Here is an 18,809-nt window from a genome sequence, read left to right as displayed (position 1 = left end):
AGTCGTGCATCAATGACACACTTAGGCGCAGTTCAGTCCCGTTGGCGCTGCAGAGATGTAGCCTTTATTACAGCGCCGGTACCACAGACACGCCTGCGCGCTGCACAAGTCGTCTGTGTTTGAAGCGCAGACCTGTGCGGACAGCTGTTTCACTGATGAAGCTCAACAAATCCGCCCAAACCTCACAATGACATCTACACTGCATACTGAAGATCGCTTCAGCACAACACATTACACCGGACATTGACAAGCTACTCTCACGAAAAAGGTGTCAGGTCTCCTAAACCAGTGGTTCCTAACCCTGGTCTTGGAGTACCCCCTACCCTGCTGGTTTTTGTTCCAGCTGAGCTCTTAATTACTTAATTACCATTAACTGATGTAATTATTTGGTTACATTTTACTTAATTAAAAAAAAGTTGGTTCCTTAATAAGATACTTTATTATACAATGTTATACTTGAACCCCATACTGTTTAAAATAATTAAAAGGCTCTGCTTTAAGACATGATTACTTCAATTAAGGGCTCAATTAAGTAATTGAGAGCTCGGTTGGAACAAAAACCAGCAGGGTAGGGGGTACTCCAGGACCAGGTTTGGGAACCACTGTCCTAAACAAATTAACCCCCTCAGAGCAGCGATTAGCTCAAATGTATGTTTTGAATAATCGTAAAAGTAAAAAAAAGTATAAATCTAACTATGAGTGTTGCCAATTTTTCAATTGACAGTGAATTATAAATAGGGATGAGCAAATATTTATGCGGCCCTCGAATGAAATTTGAAATTATCATATGGCCCGTGGTAAAATTGAGTTTGGCACCCCTGTTCTATGTATAAATATCAAACACTGATCCATATATTTCAAGTTTAATGTATGAATATCAAACTTTGATATATTGAGTTTCATTGTGTAAAAATAACAAAAATAATAATGTATATTTCAAACTTTGATCTATGTATATCAAGATTCACTATATCAATGTAAAATCTGAATAGACATCTGACATTTTGATATACACTCACCTAAAGGATTATTAGGAACACCTGTTCAATTTCTCATTAATGCAATTATCTAACCAACAAATCACATGGCAGTTGCTTCAATGCATTTAGGGGTGTGGTCCTGGTCAAGACAATCTCCTGAACTCCAAACTGAATGTCTGAATGGGAAAGAAAGGTGATTTAAGCAATTTTGAGCGTGGCATGGTTGTTGGTGCCAGACGGGCCGGTCTGAGTATTTCACAATCTGCTCAGTTACTGGGATTTTCACGCACAACCATTTCTAGGGTTTACAAAGAATGGTGTGAAAAGGGAAAAACATCCAGTATGCGGCAGTCCTGTGGGCGAAAATGCCTTGTTGATGCTAGAGGTCAGAGGAGAATGGGCCGACTGATTCAAGCTGATAGAAGAGCAACTTTGACTGAAATAACCACTCGTTACAACCGAGGTATGCAGCAAAGCATTTGTGAAGCCACAACACGTACAACCTTGAGGCGGATGGGCTACAACAGCAGAAGACCCCACCGGGTACCACTCATCTCCACTACAAATAGGAAAAAGAGGCTACAATTTGCACAAGCTCACCAAAATTGGACAGTTGAAGACTGGAAAAATGTTGCCTGGTCTGATGAGTCTCGATTTCAGAATTTGGCGTAAACAGAATGAGAACATGGATCCATCATGCCTTGTTACCACTGTGCAGGCTGGTGGTGGTGGTGGTGTAATGGTGTGGGGGATGTTTTCTTGGCACACTTTAGGCCCCTTAGTGCCAATTGGGCATCGTTTTAATGCCACGGCCTACCTGAGCATTGTTTCTGACCATGTCCATCCCTTTATGACCACCATGTACCCATCCTCTGATGGCTACTTCCAGCAGGATAATGCACCATGTCACAAAGGTCGAATCATTTCGAATTGGTTTCTTGAACATGACAATGAGTTCACTGTACTAAACTGGCCCCCACAGTCACCAGATCTCAACCCAATAGAGCATCTTTGGGATGTGGTGGAACGGGAGCTTCGTGCCCTGGATGTGCATCCCACAAATCTCCATCAACTGCAAGATGCTATCCTATCAATATGGGCCAACATTTCTAAAGAATGCTTTCAGCACCTTGTTGAATCAATGCCACGTAGAATTAAGGCAGTTCTGAGGGCGAAAGGGGGTCAAACACAGTATTAGTATGGTGTTCCTAATAATCCTTTAGGTGAGTGTATATATACAGACATGCTCAAATTTGTTGGTACCCTTACAGCTCATTGAAATAATGCTTCATTCCTCCTGAAAAGTGATGAAATTAAAAGCTGTTGCATCATGTATACTTGCATGCCTTTGGTATGTCATAGAATATAGCAAAGAAGCTGTGAAAAGAGATTAATTATTGCTCATTCTACAAGGATATTCTAAAATGGCCTGGACACATTTGTTGGTACCCCTTAGAAAATATAATAAATAATTGGATTATAGTAATATTCCAAACTAATTTGTTTCTTTAATTAGTAGCACACATGTCTCCAATCTTGTAATCAGTCATTCACCCTATTTAAATGGAGGAAAGTAGTCACTGTGCCGTTTGGTATCATTGTGTGCACCACACTGAACATGGACCAGAGAAAGCAAAGGAGAGAGTTGTCTGAAGAGATCAGAAAGAAAATAATAGACAAGCATGGTTAAGGTAAAGACTACAAGACCATCAAGCAGCTTGATGTTCCTGTGACAACAGTGCAAATATTATTAAGAAGTTCAATGTCCATGGAACTGTAGCCAACCTCCCGGGGTGTGGCCACAAGAGGAAGATCGACACCATATTGAACAGAAGGAAAGTGCGAATTGCAGAAAAAGAACCAAGGATAACTGCCAAAGAAATACAAGATGAACTCTAAGGTGAAGGTATGTCAGTTTCTGATCACACCATTCATTGCTTTTTGAGTGAAAGTGGCCTCAATGGAAGAAGTCCCAGGAGGAATCTACTTTTGAAAGAAAAATATGAAAAAGCCAGACTGGAATTTGCTCAAATGCATTTTGACAAGCCACAATCCTTCTGGGAGAATATCCTTTGGACAGTTGAGTCAAAACTGGAGCTTTTTGGCAAGTCAAATTAGCTCTATGTTCACAGACGAAAAAATGAAGCTTTCAAAGAAAAAGAACACCATACCTACAGTGAAACATGGAGGAGGCTCGGTTATGTTTTGGGGCTGCTTTGCTGCGCTTGGCACAGGGTGTCTTGAATCTGTACAGGGCACAATGAAATCTCAAGACTATCAAGGCATTCTGGAGCGAAACGTACTGCCCAGTGTCAGAAAGCTCTGTCTCAGTCGCAGGTCATGGGTCCTCCAACAGGATAATGACCCAAACCGCACAGCTAAAAGCACCCAAGAATGGATTAGAACAAAACATTGGACTGTTCTGAAGTGGCCTTCTGAGTCCTGATCTGAATCCTATCGAACATCTATGGAAAGAGCTGAAACTTGCAGTCTGGAGAAGGTACCCATCAAACCTGAGACAGCTGGAGCCGTTTGCTCAGGAAGAGTGGGCCAAACTACCTGTTAACAGGTGCAGAAGTCTCATTGAGAGCTACAGAAAATGTTTGATTGCAGTGATTGCCTCTAAAGGTTGTGCAACAAAATATTAGGTTGAGCGTCCCATCATTTTTGTCCATGCCATTTTCATTTGTTTTATTATTTACAATATTATGTTGAAAAACAAAATCAAAAGCAAAGTCTGATTTCTATTAAATATGGAATAAACAATGGTGGATGTATACATAAACTTCAAATAAAGCATGATGCACATCTTCGTAGATTCTACAGTATATTCTTCAGAAGTGTACAAATCATTGTATAGAGTCCTGTTTGTACCTTATTAAAGTGACTTTGAGTACATTTTACCCATCAGATGTTTTCTGGTGTTTCGTTCAGGTTTTAATAGAATAATGTAACATTTGGGGAAAAAAATACATGAAAGCAACCCAAAACTGGAAGCCAACATTGCAAATATCTCTACAGCTACAGTGAACTTCCCAGGAGAGCTGATATAAGCTGGGATAAAGGTGATCCAGACTGCACAGAATATGAGCATGCTGAATGTGATGAATTTGGCTTCATTAAAGTTATCAGGCAGTTTACGAGCCAGAAAAGCCAGCACAAAGCACATGGCAGAGAGGAATCCAATATACCCTAACACAGCATAAAACCCCACTGCTGATCCTACATCACACTCTAGAATGATTCTGTCTTTGTAGTACTTTGTATTTTTGTGAGCAAAAGGAGGTGAAATTGTCAACCAAAGCACACAAATCAGGACCTGTATGAGTGTGAAAGCAAGAACACTTAACCTCTGCTGTGTGGGCCCAAACCATTTCATAATATTATTGCCTGGCAGTGTAGCCCTGAAGGCCATTAACACCACTATTGTTTTACCCAGAATACAAGAGATGCACAGGACAAATGTGATGCCAAATGCTGTGTGGCGCAACATACAGGACCACTCAGAGGGCTGGCCAATGAAAGTAAGTGAGCAAAGGAAACACAGAGTTAATGAGAAGAGCAGGAGGAAACTGAGCTCAGAGTTATTGGCTCTGACTATTGGAGTATATCTGTACCAGAAAAAAATAACTGCTGTTATTATGGTCAGACAGCCTCCTAATACAGACCATATTACTAATATTTTTCCCATTAATTCTTGAAAAGAAAGAAATTCAACAGTTTTTAAGAGACACAGATTTTTTTGTTCATTTGATCTATATTCTGCAGGGCACTTAGCACAATCCACTGAGTCTGAAAGAAAAAAAGGAAATGACTATGTATCACTCATAGTTCATAAACAATGAATAATTACATTTTACACTTCTAGGTGTTGGAAATGTTTTGCTATTAGTATTAAATTAATAGTAAAGGTAAATCAGAAATAATACTTTACATGATAAGCATGATCAAGGACTGACATGGTAAGGAAAAAATAAATGCACATACATACATATATAGTCAAATAAACAAATAAACCGATATGTAAATAAACACATCAATACCTAAAATTATATTATCATAACCCCGGTTCCCTGAAAAAGAAAGACAGCCATTACCTAATGGGAAGAGCCTTCTGACCTGCCAATCATTGAAAGCATGTACCAAAGCTGCCCAATAGGGGCCCTGCTGGCAGGAGGAAGACCCGCCCCCGGCGTCTGTGAGAAGTCTCCTCCTGACTGCAAGCTCCCTGCCATTTCTTCATCAGAAAGGTCGTCTGGTCGAGAGGGAGATGGGCTTAAAGGGAGCACCGCTCAGTCCTTGTTGTACTAATTCCAAGTCACAGGCTGGAACCAAGTGTCCTTTATTGGTGGTCTCAAGCATCTTGCACCTTTCAGAAACAGGATTGCCAGGAAATGGGCCCCTGGGGAGACATTGTCAATCTTATCATGGTATGCTGAGATGGCAGCCAGATAAACTTTCATTGTGGATGCAGATTTCCCGTCTTCAAGCAGCTGTTGCAGGAAGCACAGGACTGTCGATATGGGTCACGACACCAGATCCACACGTCTCTCTAGACACCAGCTCTGTAAGGCTGGCCACTTATAAGTATATTGGGCCCTGGTGGAGGGGGACCTGGCCGACTGCACTGTTTCCACCACATTAACACGCAGCAACAGAGACATCAGGTGGTGCTTTTCAGGGGCCAAACCCACAACTGCAGCTGTGCTGGGTTGGGGTGCCACAGCAGTCCCTCTGCTTCCTGTCGAAGCGGAAGCTGCCATGGATCCACGCTGATCATCTGTGCCAGCGTCGCAAACCACTATTGTCTCGGCCACAAAGGGGCCAACAGTAGAACTTGAGCTCCTTCCTGGCGAATCCTCTCAAGTGTCAGTGAAAGAAGTGGCAGTGGGGGAACGCATACAGAAGTTCCTCCGGCCACGGATGAGCAAAGGCATCCACGCTCAGGGGACCGCCTCCCGTCTCCAGGGAGAACCACAGAGGACAATGGGTTGTTGCCTGTGTAGCAAAGGGATCTACCCAAGCTCGTCCCAGCCTCTTCCAGATCTGCTCCACCACCTGAGGATTCAGTCTCCACTCTGAGCTGTCCAGACCTCCGTCTGGCTGCTACCATGGCTGCGAGGGACCTCCCCATGGCTTTCGCCACCTCACGTAGCAAGTCCGTCATGTAAGCGGACACCAGGTCCATCTCCTCCACATCTGCCATAGACTGGTGCTCCCTCAGGCATATCGTCAGGTGTCCCATGTACAGTATCAGTATGGCCTGTGTATTGTTTGCCTGGACTGCTGAAGACTCTGCGGAGTATGCTTTCTTCAGCATAGTGTCCATGATCCTACATTGCTTGTTAGGGCAAAGTAGATATTTGCCTAACAGCGCATTCGCCTGCAACAGCCTAGACACCGAGTCCCCTATAGGTGGGAAAGATCCAGTCCTTTCTGTTCTGCCCCCGTCATTGCGTACATGGCATCTTCCTGCCTAGAAGTCACAGGAGCAGATGCTGGCTGGCTCCAAGTGGATTGTACAATATCCACATAATAATCAAGGAGGGGAAACATAAGAAAGTTTACAAATGAGAGGAGGCCATTCAACCCATCATGCTCATTTGGTGTCCATTAATAACTGAGTGATCCAAGGATCCTATCCAGTCTGTTTTTGAATGTTCCCAAATTTTCAGCTTCAATCACATCACTGAGGAGTTTGTTCCAGATTGTGACAACTCTCTGTGTGAAGAAGTGTCTCCTGTTTTCTGTTTTGAATGCCTTGAAGCCCAATTTCCATTAGTGTCCCCGGGTGCGTGTGTCCCTGCTGATCTGGAAAAGATCCTCTGGTTTGATGTGGTCGATGCCCTTCATGATTTTGAAGACTTGGATGTAGTCCCAACCTAGTCTCCTCTGTTCCAAGGTGAAAAGATTCTGTTCCCTCAGTCTCTCCGAGTAGGACATTCCCTTCAGACCTGGAATAAGTCTGGTTGCTCTCCTCTGAACTGCCTCTAGAGCAGCGATATCCTTCTTGAAGTGTGGAGCCCAGAACTGTACACAGTATCCAGATGAGTCTTAACATTACTTCCCTTGTTTTAAATTCTACACTTTTGACAATATACCCTAACATTCTGTTTGCCTTTTTATATTGCTTCCCCACATCGTTTGGATGGAGAAAGTGAGGAGTCCACATAGACTCCTAGGTCTTTCTCATGCGTTACTTCATGTAGTTCTATTCCTCCCATAGTGTAATTATAGTGGACATTTTTTGTTACCTGCATGTATTACCTTGCACTTGTCCACATTGAATTTCATCTGCCAGGTGTCGGTCCACACCTGAATATTATCTAAGTCCCTTTGAATAGCCTGTGCTGCCGAGATTGTATCTGCTAAGCCACCTATTTTAGTATAATCTGCAAATTTGACAAGTTTGCTAACTATCCCAGAGTCCAGATCATTAATATAGATTAGAAACAGCAAAGGCCCTAGTACTGATCCATGTCGAACTCCACTAACAACCTCACTCCATTTAGAAGCAACTCCTTTTATTGACACCCTCTGTTTCCTATACATCAGCCAGTTCATAATCCATCTACTTACATTTCCCTGAATGCCTACAGCTTCCAATTTGAGGATCAGTCTTTGGTGTGGAACCTTATCAAAAGCTTTTTGAAAATCTAAGTATATCATATCATATGCTTTAACGTGATCTACAGCTGCAGTTGCATGTTCAAAAAACAACATTTTATAGGTGATGCAGGTGAGACTGATTGGCCTGTAATTTCCTGGCTCAATTTTTTCCCCATTCTTGTGGATTGGTAGGACATTTGCTGTCTTCCAGTCAGTTGGCACATCCCCTGTTCTAAGTGTCATTTGGAATATTTGAGTTAGCGGCCTAAAAATAATTTCCCTAATTTCTTTAAGTACTGTTGGAAAGATCCCATCTGGCCCGGAGTGATTTGTTTGTATTTACTTCTGCTAGTCCCTTTAGTACCTCCTCCTCATTTATCATGATCTCTCTTAGGGTTTGACTGCACTGATTGTTAACATGTGGCATGTTATCTGTTTTTTCTTTTGTAAAAACCTCTGTGAAATACTCATTTAGAACATTTGCCACATCTTGTTCATTTTCCAAGATACTTCAATTTTTGCCCTTTATCTGTTTCACTTCCTCCTTCCTCCTTCCTCCTCAGTGAAAGATGGAGGATGCGAGATAGCTGAAGGCGACGCCACATGGGACAGCACTTCTTCCGGTGGTAGTGGTGGTAGCTGAGGGCAAGGGGGGCGTCTTCTTCTGGTGGAAGCCGTGCCTACACAGTGTTTAGCATATGCTGCTGGGAGGCCAGCTAATGCTTAAATTCCCCGAACTCCCGGAGCAGAGTTGCAATTCATTCCGGTTCCAATCTCCTGCAGAGTGGAGGAGTCCACGGAGTGGAGTATCTAGACGAACTAGAGTGGGATCATTTTGCTTCCAGGGACCTCTGTCTGGGGGAGAGCGAGGAGGTGGAGAGGGGGAGACGGACTGCACCCTCACTAGTGAAGCCCGGGAGGTAGAGGACCGCTGCCTGCACTGTCTTTGCGGAGAAGCACTTGCGGGGGGTCCGGAGCTTGGCACGTGGCTTCTGTAAAAGCTGCACAGTGTTCACAGCCCCCTTCTCCCATCAGTGCGCGCTGGGCATGCTCCACCACCCAGGCAGCGCACACACTGGTCGTGCCCATCGTCTGAGGGCAGCTTGCCCTGGCACCCGGAAAACCGGTGGAACACACCCTTCGGAGTCATCCAGATTAGAAGATCCGTTGTGATATCTCCTTCATCCAGACCCTCTATGTAGACTGACATCTCCTGAGGCAGATGGACTTTGCCAAACCCCTAAGCGCAGATACTGTCCCCCTCAATGTTGTTGTTGAGGTTGTCGATGTTGAGTATTAAGAGGTTGACACAGGTGTCCAGAGGTCGATAGAGGGTTGATGTGTAGAGGTTGAGAGGTCAATGGAGTTGCATGAATGTCATCGGATGTGGTCGAGTGGTCGACGTAGTTGGTCGTGGTCGACAAGGGATGGACGAGAGGTGGAAGACTGAGGTCGATGTCGACAGAGTGGTCGAGGGATCTACAGAGTTGGTCGAGGTCGACAGTGTGGTCGAGGGATCAACAGAGTTGGTCGAGGTCGACAGTGTCAAGTTGTTGAGAGTTGTCTTCAATATGTTGAGCAGTTTAAAGTCTGCCCACAGAGGTTGAGACAGCAGAACAGCTGCGGGAGGCTGTTCCAGCTGGAGTAGTCTCCTTCTTCCTTTTCTCTCCTTCGTCACTCAAATCAGTAAAAGAAAAATGGATGGTACATGAAGTAATAATCTTACAGCAGATCTCAGAGGAGGAACCGAGGCCGGCTCCAAGCCGCACACTTACCTCCAAAGAGAAGCAAAGCTCTTTAAAGACTATAGTCTAAATCTCCGAAGAGGCAAAAAATGTATTACGGCACTCCGAAGAGGTTCTCCAAAAATTAAATCCAAAGCAGTTGATCACACTTCGTAAAATGCGAACGCAAGCGAACAACACTAAAGCACTATCACTGATGAGGTGAAAGAAGAAATGGCAGGGAGTTGCAGTCAGGTGGAGACTTTTCCCAGACACCGGGGGCGGGTCTTCTTCCTGCCAGCAGGGCCCCTATTGGGCAGCTTTGGTACATGCTTTCAATGACTGGCAGGTCAGAAGGCTCTTCCCATTAAGTAATGGCTGTCTTTCAATTTGAAAGGGAAATATAAATATAAAGTGTCTCCCCCTATAGATGAAGCCTGGAGTCCAGTTTTTATTACCATCAGGGGAGCTGTTTTAATTTAGAGAAGTTTTTTTAAATAATTTTTCTATATTGCTTACCTGTTGTATTACTGAATTCTCCCTCAGCACATGGAATGCAATCAAAGCAGCAGATTGGCTTTCCTTTGACAATTGCCTTACGAGTCCCTGGAAGGCAGCTCTCACTGCAGACTGACTTTGGCACCTGAAACACAGAGCTATCAAGTTAGAGCTTTATTAAAGAATAATAATATTGAATTATTGTATATTGAATTTAGAAAACACTTTTATTTTCTATTCATGTCTGTGTGTGTATGTGAAGGCTTGTTTACTTCTGTTTCAGCCAGTATGAACATTACCTCATCCTGATCACCAGCCCACACTGCACTGACTTCATTCATTACGAATCTCTGGCCTTCTGGTAAGGAGGTATCATATAGACCAATAACTTCAAAAGTTGTGATTCCCCCCTTCTGCTGCCAGTTCACTAACGCATATCGTGCTGCTGGATCCCCATTTTCATCAAAATACACCTTCTCTCCATTCCAGGTTGTGAAGTTAACTTCCTTCATGTAATGTAATACCTACAGGAAAAAAGACACATATTATTCAGTCTTGAACCTTGGAAAATCATCCTCTCTGCAGTAAAATATGATTATATTCTCTTAGATGTTAGAACTACTAACTAAACACGTGTATATTTATAGACAGACTAATAAATGCATTACTTTTTAAAATCTCAAATGAAATTAGAAAGAATATGTAACCTATATGAACTTAATTTTTAAATTAAACTATATTTAAAAGTATTTCCCTGTTTTATTATCTTACTTCTGAACAATATAAAAATAAAACTTGTATTTACCTGCCATGGTTCTGTCTTGTTTTCGTTTGCACATGTTTTATTTTGAAAAGGTCCTTGGCCATTTTTGCATGTAAACAGATTATGTAATGAGTGGGCTACAGCATACACTGCTTTATACACATTGTTTAGTATCCCCATGTCTGAGACATCAGTGTATTCGTTATTTATTTCTATCAAAGTCTCCATCCCTGTGCATCGATTACTATTTCCATTTGTTAAACTGCAATTGAAGATACTTTCCCAAAACACATTGAAACCAGTGTTTCCAGGTGTGTTTGATGGACGGGCATTGAGAATGAATTCTTTTAGACCTGGTATTTCTACATTCGGAATTGACAAGCCAATCGCCCCACGTAGGACTTTGTAATTATCCGATGATGCCAGATACCTGTCTATTATCCACCCTTCAGTGCCCACCCACTGGAGGCCTGTGACATTCATAATCAACAGTTCTTTTACCAACAAATCCATTTCCACATATGTTGTAAAAGCAACAATTACCTTTGATGATGATTTTTTAACAATGTTTGCAATTTTCAGAACTTTCTCTCTGGGATCACTTCTATAGATTGCCTCTGAATATTCAATACAAATCCCCTCCTGCTTAGCAGCTTGTAGAAAAGTAGCCATCCCATTGTTGCCATAATCATCATCAGTCCTAATGGCCCCAACCCAGGTCCATCCAAAATGCTTGACAAGCTTTGCCAGTGCTCTGCTTTGGTAATAATCACTTGGGATTGTCCTGAAAAAGGTGGGGAACTCCTTCCTGTTACTGAGGCATGCACAGGTAGCAAAATGACTGAGCTATAGTAGAGGAATGGAATGGAAAATGACAAGAGATAAGTACATATATGCATGTATATTTGTAACATTATTCAAAATACACATATATTTTAGTGTTTACAGATGTCTTTAAAATGGGTTAAAATGTGAGCAAGAAAATAACTAGCAACAAATTCTTCTTTTGACCTTTCTCTCTGTGTGATACATGATAATTGTGATACATGCTGTGAAAAAATTATGTTATAGTCTTGTTTCTGGGTTAATACTTTGTCATGAATTGATTATTTAAATCTAGTCACATTGAAATTAGCACTAGACTTCATCATCATTCTTGTATTCCTTAAATTAGTACAGAACACATTGTGATCTAAATAAATTATCCTGTCATAGATGGAAACATTTTATTTTGTATGCTTTTTCGGTCATCTGTTTAGTTGATTGAACACACTTACAGACACATAGATCCACACACTCAAGCACATACATACATACATACATACATACATACATACATACATACATACATACATACATACATACATACGTAGACAGAAAGACAGGCACATATATTTAGCATTGTTGCTTGTAGCATATAAAAGTTCTCTCACCACTGGTATCCCATAGGGTCCAACAGTTCTTGCAATTCCTATTGTTGGTGTGGAACTAGCCTGTCCTATGATTGCATGGACAGTGGTTGGTTTGGTGCAGGACTCATCTGAGAGATTTTTGTGCTCCACATTTATTAAATCCAGTGCTGCCTTTATTGACAAACTTACAGTGCGACAGGAATCATATATTTTATAGCCCAAAGAAACATTTGGAAGAATATCTGACCTGTTATTTATTTCTTCAATGGCAAAGATCATTGTTTGAGGATACTGAAATTCTACGGCACGTAAACTGTAAGCGAAATGCATTTATTAGTTTCACGAAATGTGTAAAATTAAGATTAAGAAGATGACTACTACTATTATTATTAATACTACTCTACTACTACTACTACTATGATCACAACTACTGCTGCTGCTGCTGCTGCTACTATATTTACTGCTACAAGTGTGATTGAATTTCTTTAAACAATTGAATTTGAATTTAAAAATAGTATAAGTATTGTTTAAAGTTTAATAACATCACTTACCCATTACATTTTATATGCCCCAGATTGGCTTTATATTCTGGATTCACAAGGATTGGATTCACATGAAATGAAAAAACAGCTCCTATATTGATGTCGCCTTCTTTTGAAAACTGAGGCAAATCTTGTGTTCCATAGGGCTGACAAACTGTCTTTTCAGCCCTTGCAACAAAAGCAATTAGTAATATTTGTGCAAGCTGCAACATTGATAATCATTTATTTTTCTCCGTCTAGAGCAAATATACTTGTGTTAAAATGTATTTTATAGTACAGTGCAATTCTCATGTGTTTCAATTAAATTAAGCACCAAACCATGAATTCTCAGTAGTGACATCAGTGCTTTAATATTCTTGAGTAATAAGACATGATGAATTAAATCACACAGCTGATGAACTGCTTATTAAATCTTATTTGGTTAGATTATGCATCCTTCAGTTACTTGGAATTTAATTGCACAACATAGTGTATACTAAAGTGTATACAGTGTATACAGTGCCAGCAGTCTTCAGTGCCCCACCTCCGAAGGGCCCCACTCCCAAAGGGCAGGGAGACTAGCTGCAGGACTCCAGCAAGGAGAAGACTGTGAGGTGACACTGGACAACACTAGGCAGCTATGACTATCTCTCCAATTCCTGTCCTGCTCTCTCCTGGCTCTCAGCGTACACCTGCTTATCATTGCCTCCCTAATCCCTCTAACCTCATCTCTCTGCCTCTCCCCTCCTCCTCCCTCCCCTCTATTCCCCTCACAGGAGGTCTGTGGAACTGCCACTCAGTGACACCAGTGGAAATGGGGCATTAGATCACAGACATCTGCAAGCTCTTCAACAGTCCCCGCTCCTATCCTATCCCGCCTCAATCTCCTACTAATTGAGCTTCCTTTTCTTTATTCTCACTTCTTTCTGACTCTGAACTTTCCTCTCTCTTCCTACCTCAAACAACGTGTGCCCTGGACCCTCTCCTCACTCCTCACTCGCCTCCTCCAATTGACTGGTCATCATCTACTCCCCTTCATCTCCTCACTCTCAACTCCTCACTCATCTCTGGCTGTTTCCCCTCTGCTTTTAAACAAGCTGCTGTGATCCCAATCCTCAAGAAACCTACACTTGATCCCACCTCTCCTCAGAACTACCATCCTGTCTCCCTACTCTCCTTCCTCTCAAAGACCCTCAAGGGAGCTATTCACCATCAGCTGTTCAGCCAGTCAATCACTCCATCCTCCTATCCTGCGTTGTTGACTTTGGAATCTCTGGAACTGCTCTTACCTGGTTCTCCTCCAACCTCAACAACTGGACAGTGACCTACCAAGGTTAGGGTCCACACCTTAACATCTCCTCACAGGCGTACCCCAAGGCTCCATACTATGCCCCTTCCTGTTCTCTGTCTACACACGGGTGGGCCCCCTCATCACATCCCATGGTTTCTCCTATGATTTCTGCACAGATAATGCCCAGATCTTCCTGTTTTCTTCCCTGTTCTGATCCCCTCATCCCCTCTCGCATCTCTTCCTGTTTGTCTGCTATCTCTGCCTGGATGCACTCACACCACCTCCAGCTCAACCTCTCCAAATCTGATCTCCTCTTCCCCCCCTCCTACTCACCTTCTGCTTATCTCTCCATTTCAATCCCTTTGGAATCTACAACACTCTCTCCCTCTTCTTTCACTAAAAACGTAGGAGTCACACTCAATCCTGCGCTCTCCTACACTCAGCATATCACCATTTACACGTGCCGTCCTCACTGACTACTCAACTCAGCTGCTCGTCCAGTCCCTGGTCCTCTCCCGCCTGGACTACTGCAACTCCCCCCTGGCTGGCCTGCCTGCAATTACTACCCACCCACTCCAGCTCATCCAGAACTTTGCAGCTCCTCCAGAGCCTGCTCCTTTTCTTCCCTGGCCCCTAAGTGGTGGAACAACCTTCCCACTGAAGTCAGGATAGCAGTGTCCCTGACCACCTTCAGGCAATTACTCCGACTGTACCTGCAATTTATTTGTTATTCCCCTGTGTGGCTCAGTTTTGCACTTTATATCTAGTTTTCATCAAACAATCTGGTTTTACATTACAATTACTCATGTTGCTTATATTGATTTACCCTATGTTCCCTTCCCCTGAGCTCTTAACTATGACTTCACATTTTGTCTGCAATTATTAGCTCACAATCTAGGATGTATATTTCATTTTGCACTTATGTAATTTTGAACTTATAATTGTATTATGTTTGGATCTGTAATTTTATACTGTATTGCACTTTTATAATGCTCTTATGTTTTGTAAGTTGCCCTGGATAAGGGCATTTGCTAATAAATAAATAATAATATAAATCATACAACCATATTTTGGCAAATATACACAGTTCATATACCTTCCTAACTGAGAAATTTAGGCTTGTGATAAAGGACTTAAGGAGACAGCTTTGAAGTTCTGTGTTTTACGATACAGGTCTGTGCTCACCAAAGTACGACAGATAACACATCCATACTGGAAGACCTCACCAACTAACAGATGGGCTGCCATGCCCCGTCTCAACAGAAACTAGCACCAAATTCCAGTTGAAGATTTATTTTTTGAAACAGGCATTCAAGGTACTTTATATATTCCATAAACCAGAGCAACAAACCCAAATACAAACTACATGCTGGTAACAGATGTGTTACCCAGCTTCTTCATCAGTTCGATAACAAACAATAAAAGGTGGCCTTAATGACACTTGTCATGACTGTCTGTGCAAACAAGTGTGGGAAGAAGCAGGTGTGTTACAGTCCAGGCCGAAGAGCTGGCAAACAAGGCAATAGGGGCAAGGCAAAAGCACTGGGTCACAGGCAGTAGGTCGATCGATCAGGCATACAAACAATCAGAGGGCAATCCAGAGGGGTGTACTACGAAGGGAGTTTAACATACTCAGATTTAACTCGGGGTTATCAAGGAAAGTCACAGATGACAAACTCTGATTGCCTAAACTGGTGTTAAACAGTACTACGACGGTGATTAAAGATGTCGGTTAGTTGACTCGGTGTTAACTTTACTGGAGCTTGTGCACATTCATGTAAAAGGGGCGTGTCTAGCAGCACAGGCTGAGTTTGTGCCCAGTGGCTCTGCTCCGGATTTGCCTCGGAAGAATGCACGCTGAAAATGTCAGGATTTGAGGAGTTTAAAGAAAGGTTAGCGGCTAAATCTAACACCGTGGCAGCCAACAAAGCAGAGTAAATTCATAAGAACAGTGTTCTTGTCATATGTTCTCTATTTTGTCTTACGGACAATTATTTGTAATATGATTGAGATGTAAGGACACGTAAAATAGTCTATCTAAATATGTGAAAACAATTAGGATACTTCAATTATAGCCTACACATGGGCTACATCTCTGAAATTGACCCGTTACTCACTGTTAATGAATTTAGATCTACTCCCTAAAGCACCAAGGCTGTAGGGCTACCTGTATGAATTTAATGCGAGTGTGTGAAGAATAACTTCATTCTAACAATCATTTCAACTGCAGCCCCACTGGAAAGCGCACCTGGCCACAAGTCCGGATGAAATATAACAATATTCTATCAAGTGGTGTGTATTAATACTTCTCATCAATAATACACAGTACAGATGTGGTGTGTAGCCTACACTTATAATAGCCTATTCATGTGTTCACAGCAAACTAAAAGGCAGAGATAGTGAAAACTGGAGGAGGGCATTATTCACGCATATTTCGGGAATCCACTCTTGGTCATGGCTCACCACCTAATGTGTATTTAATTGTATTGAATATAAGTAGAATTTTTAAGGACAAAATAATGTAGGCTAGCCTACATGTCAGATCAAATACGATATGATCAAATACCTGAACACTGATGCTGTGAAATGACTTCCTATTCGCATAATCCCCCTCATGTTCTCCCAGGGGCACTCTAATGGGGATATGTGTCAATCACACCAATCACCCTCGGGATTCCTATAGAATCCTATATAGTGTTCTGTATATAGGCTCAGCCTATGCATATTAAAAATAGTTACCTGTGAATTACCTGCGATCGCATAAAAAGCCTCTTTGATCTTTAGAAGGCTTAAATGGCCAGGAAACACAACAAATGCATCCAGCAGTTTAGTGAGAGCAAGTCTCACCCACTGCACGGCAGACAGTATTCCTGCTCAGATGTGCAGCATCACCGATGGAATACATGAAGTGTATCCACCTTTCGTAGTACAGGTTAATCGGGAAGTTACACCCAACCTCACAAAGTTACTCCTGAAGTTATCTGGATAAGCCAGTTACCTCGCTTCATAGTACACCCCTCAGGAGTCAAAACATGGGGATTAAACAAAGGTCAGAAAAAACCGAGATCAGTAAGCAGGTGGAACACTTAGAAATGCAGGAAAACTGACAAAACAGCATTCAATGAAACTAACAGAGGGTTTAAATGCAGAGCAGAGGGAAGCAGGGGAAGCATGTGTGGTGCTGGTCCAATGAGAGTAGGGTGTTGATGGTGCATGTACACATGGAATGTTAATTGGGTGATTGATCATTGTGCTGGGGAATGAGAGAGACAGGGTTAGAATTCAGGTGATGATGACCTCTGTAGTCAAACTGGAGAAGTGTGGAGAGCTGATATAACAACACTTAAGTAATTCTAACTCAGAACCAAAACATGCATAAGCCATGTTTAGTCTTAAAAGAAATAGCATTAGCTAAAACAACCATTGGACCATTTATATTCCACATACATTGCACAATTAACATTTGCTAAGATAATTATTCACATATCCTAATGTATTATGATTTGAATTTCACTGTATTATGTAAAATTGAATTTGTAATGTTTTATGCCTTGTACTGAACTGTATTTTTGCACTTTGTATTGCACCTATATTTTGTAAGCTGCCCTGGATAAGGGCATCTGCCAATAAATAAATAATAATAATAATATCCTCCACTGACATGGGCATCAGATAGCCCCCCACAGAAATTCCAAGAAAACTCAAATTTAACATTACTGTTGTTACGACCCCAAGTGGCTGATAAGGGGGATAAGAGGAACATAACATAAAACACACAAATGCAGTAGTGGGAGAGTGAAGGGAGTGCAAAAACCAACACAATATCAATAAGATTATATATATATATATATAGGGTTTATTTACAATGGGGAGCGGAGTATATACAAGTATGTAGTATACAAAAACACGTGATGATAATTATACAAATAATGAACAAATATACAGAGGAAAACGGGCGGTGTCGGCTAACACTGAAACAAAACAAAACCTATCTAAGCTAGTCTAAAAGAGTAAACCCCTACCTGACATGGATTTGTAGGACGACCCTAACTAGCTACACTAACTAAACTATCTAAACCTAACAACTAGTACAGAGGGGTGATCACCGCCCCTACCTAAATACCTAATGTGCTAGACAACATATATCCCTACGTGTAACCGTGTAACCCCATGGGTTTCTCCCCTGAAAAGAGCACAATACATGATACAATGTAAACGGAAACAAACCAGAGAAGAAAACAGTGGATATTTAAACAAGGAAAAACAATCAATCACAAAGGTATTTTACACAAACAGACAGGATTGCAACACGAAATAGCATTGCAATCGGTAGTCTCCCAAAATGGTGGAATGAGGGGGTATTTAAGCAGTAGTTGGAGACATCTGATTGGACAGGAACAGCAAGGAACAGCGGAGTTGAGTGACGGGGACGAGAGCCAATCACAGCGGGACACCTGCGTACAATAGGGATAGGAGGAGAACAGACACAGAGCACAGATGGATCTATATGCATATCCATTAGTCCTTCTGTACATATGTGTTGAAGTAGTTTAAGGTTGTTTTAAACCTTGTTTTAAGGTTTGTCTGCTTTGTGGACTGTGTTCAATATAGTTATATGATTAAGGCTCATGTTAGTCACAAAGTCTGAATAATTCATAAAATTAGAACTACATGAAGTTTACGTCTTAAAATTATTTACTTATTTGAAGTAAATAAGAGGAAACTAACTCTACTCAGGATACAAATTGGTATGGCCACATAAGAAAAAAATAAACAGATGAGATGTCTTTGTTTATCAACCAAATAAAAAATATTTGTAGTATTTTTTGCTTCCTTGCTTCATGATTATTTTCACTTACTTACTAACTGTGTTTCGGTTTCCTTTGCCATTTATTTCCTTGATTATTTTGAATTGCTTAATTGCTTCACGTGTGCTATTTAAGTTAATAGCCAAACACACGCTGCCCGGTCGCATTCCCATATGGACATCCCTTCATCATGTCCCTAATTA

General features: G+C 41.7%; 1 protein-coding gene across 1 annotated transcript; it reads right to left on the bottom strand.

The window, feature by feature from the left end:
• Nucleotides 1-3,858: 3,858 nt before the first annotated feature.
• On the bottom strand, nt 3,859-12,740 carry LOC136753894 (extracellular calcium-sensing receptor-like). The gene is made up of 6 exons (XM_066710274.1): nt 12,538-12,740; nt 12,008-12,299; nt 10,617-11,420; nt 10,111-10,335; nt 9,833-9,956; nt 3,859-4,772 (listed from the first exon to the last, which is right to left on the bottom strand). The coding sequence occupies exons 1-6, from the start codon at nt 12,738-12,740 to the stop codon at nt 3,859-3,861; spliced, it is 2,562 nt and encodes an 853-aa protein (XP_066566371.1).
• Between the last annotated feature and the right edge of the window lie 6,069 nt (nt 12,741-18,809).

Source organism: Amia ocellicauda, chromosome 7 (assembly GCF_036373705.1).
Source record: "Amia ocellicauda isolate fAmiCal2 chromosome 7, fAmiCal2.hap1, whole genome shotgun sequence".
NCBI classification, from domain to species: domain Eukaryota; kingdom Metazoa; phylum Chordata; class Actinopteri; order Amiiformes; family Amiidae; genus Amia; species Amia ocellicauda.
The sequence above is the reverse complement of the archived record's forward strand: the minus strand, read 5'-3'. Positions and strand labels throughout refer to the sequence as shown.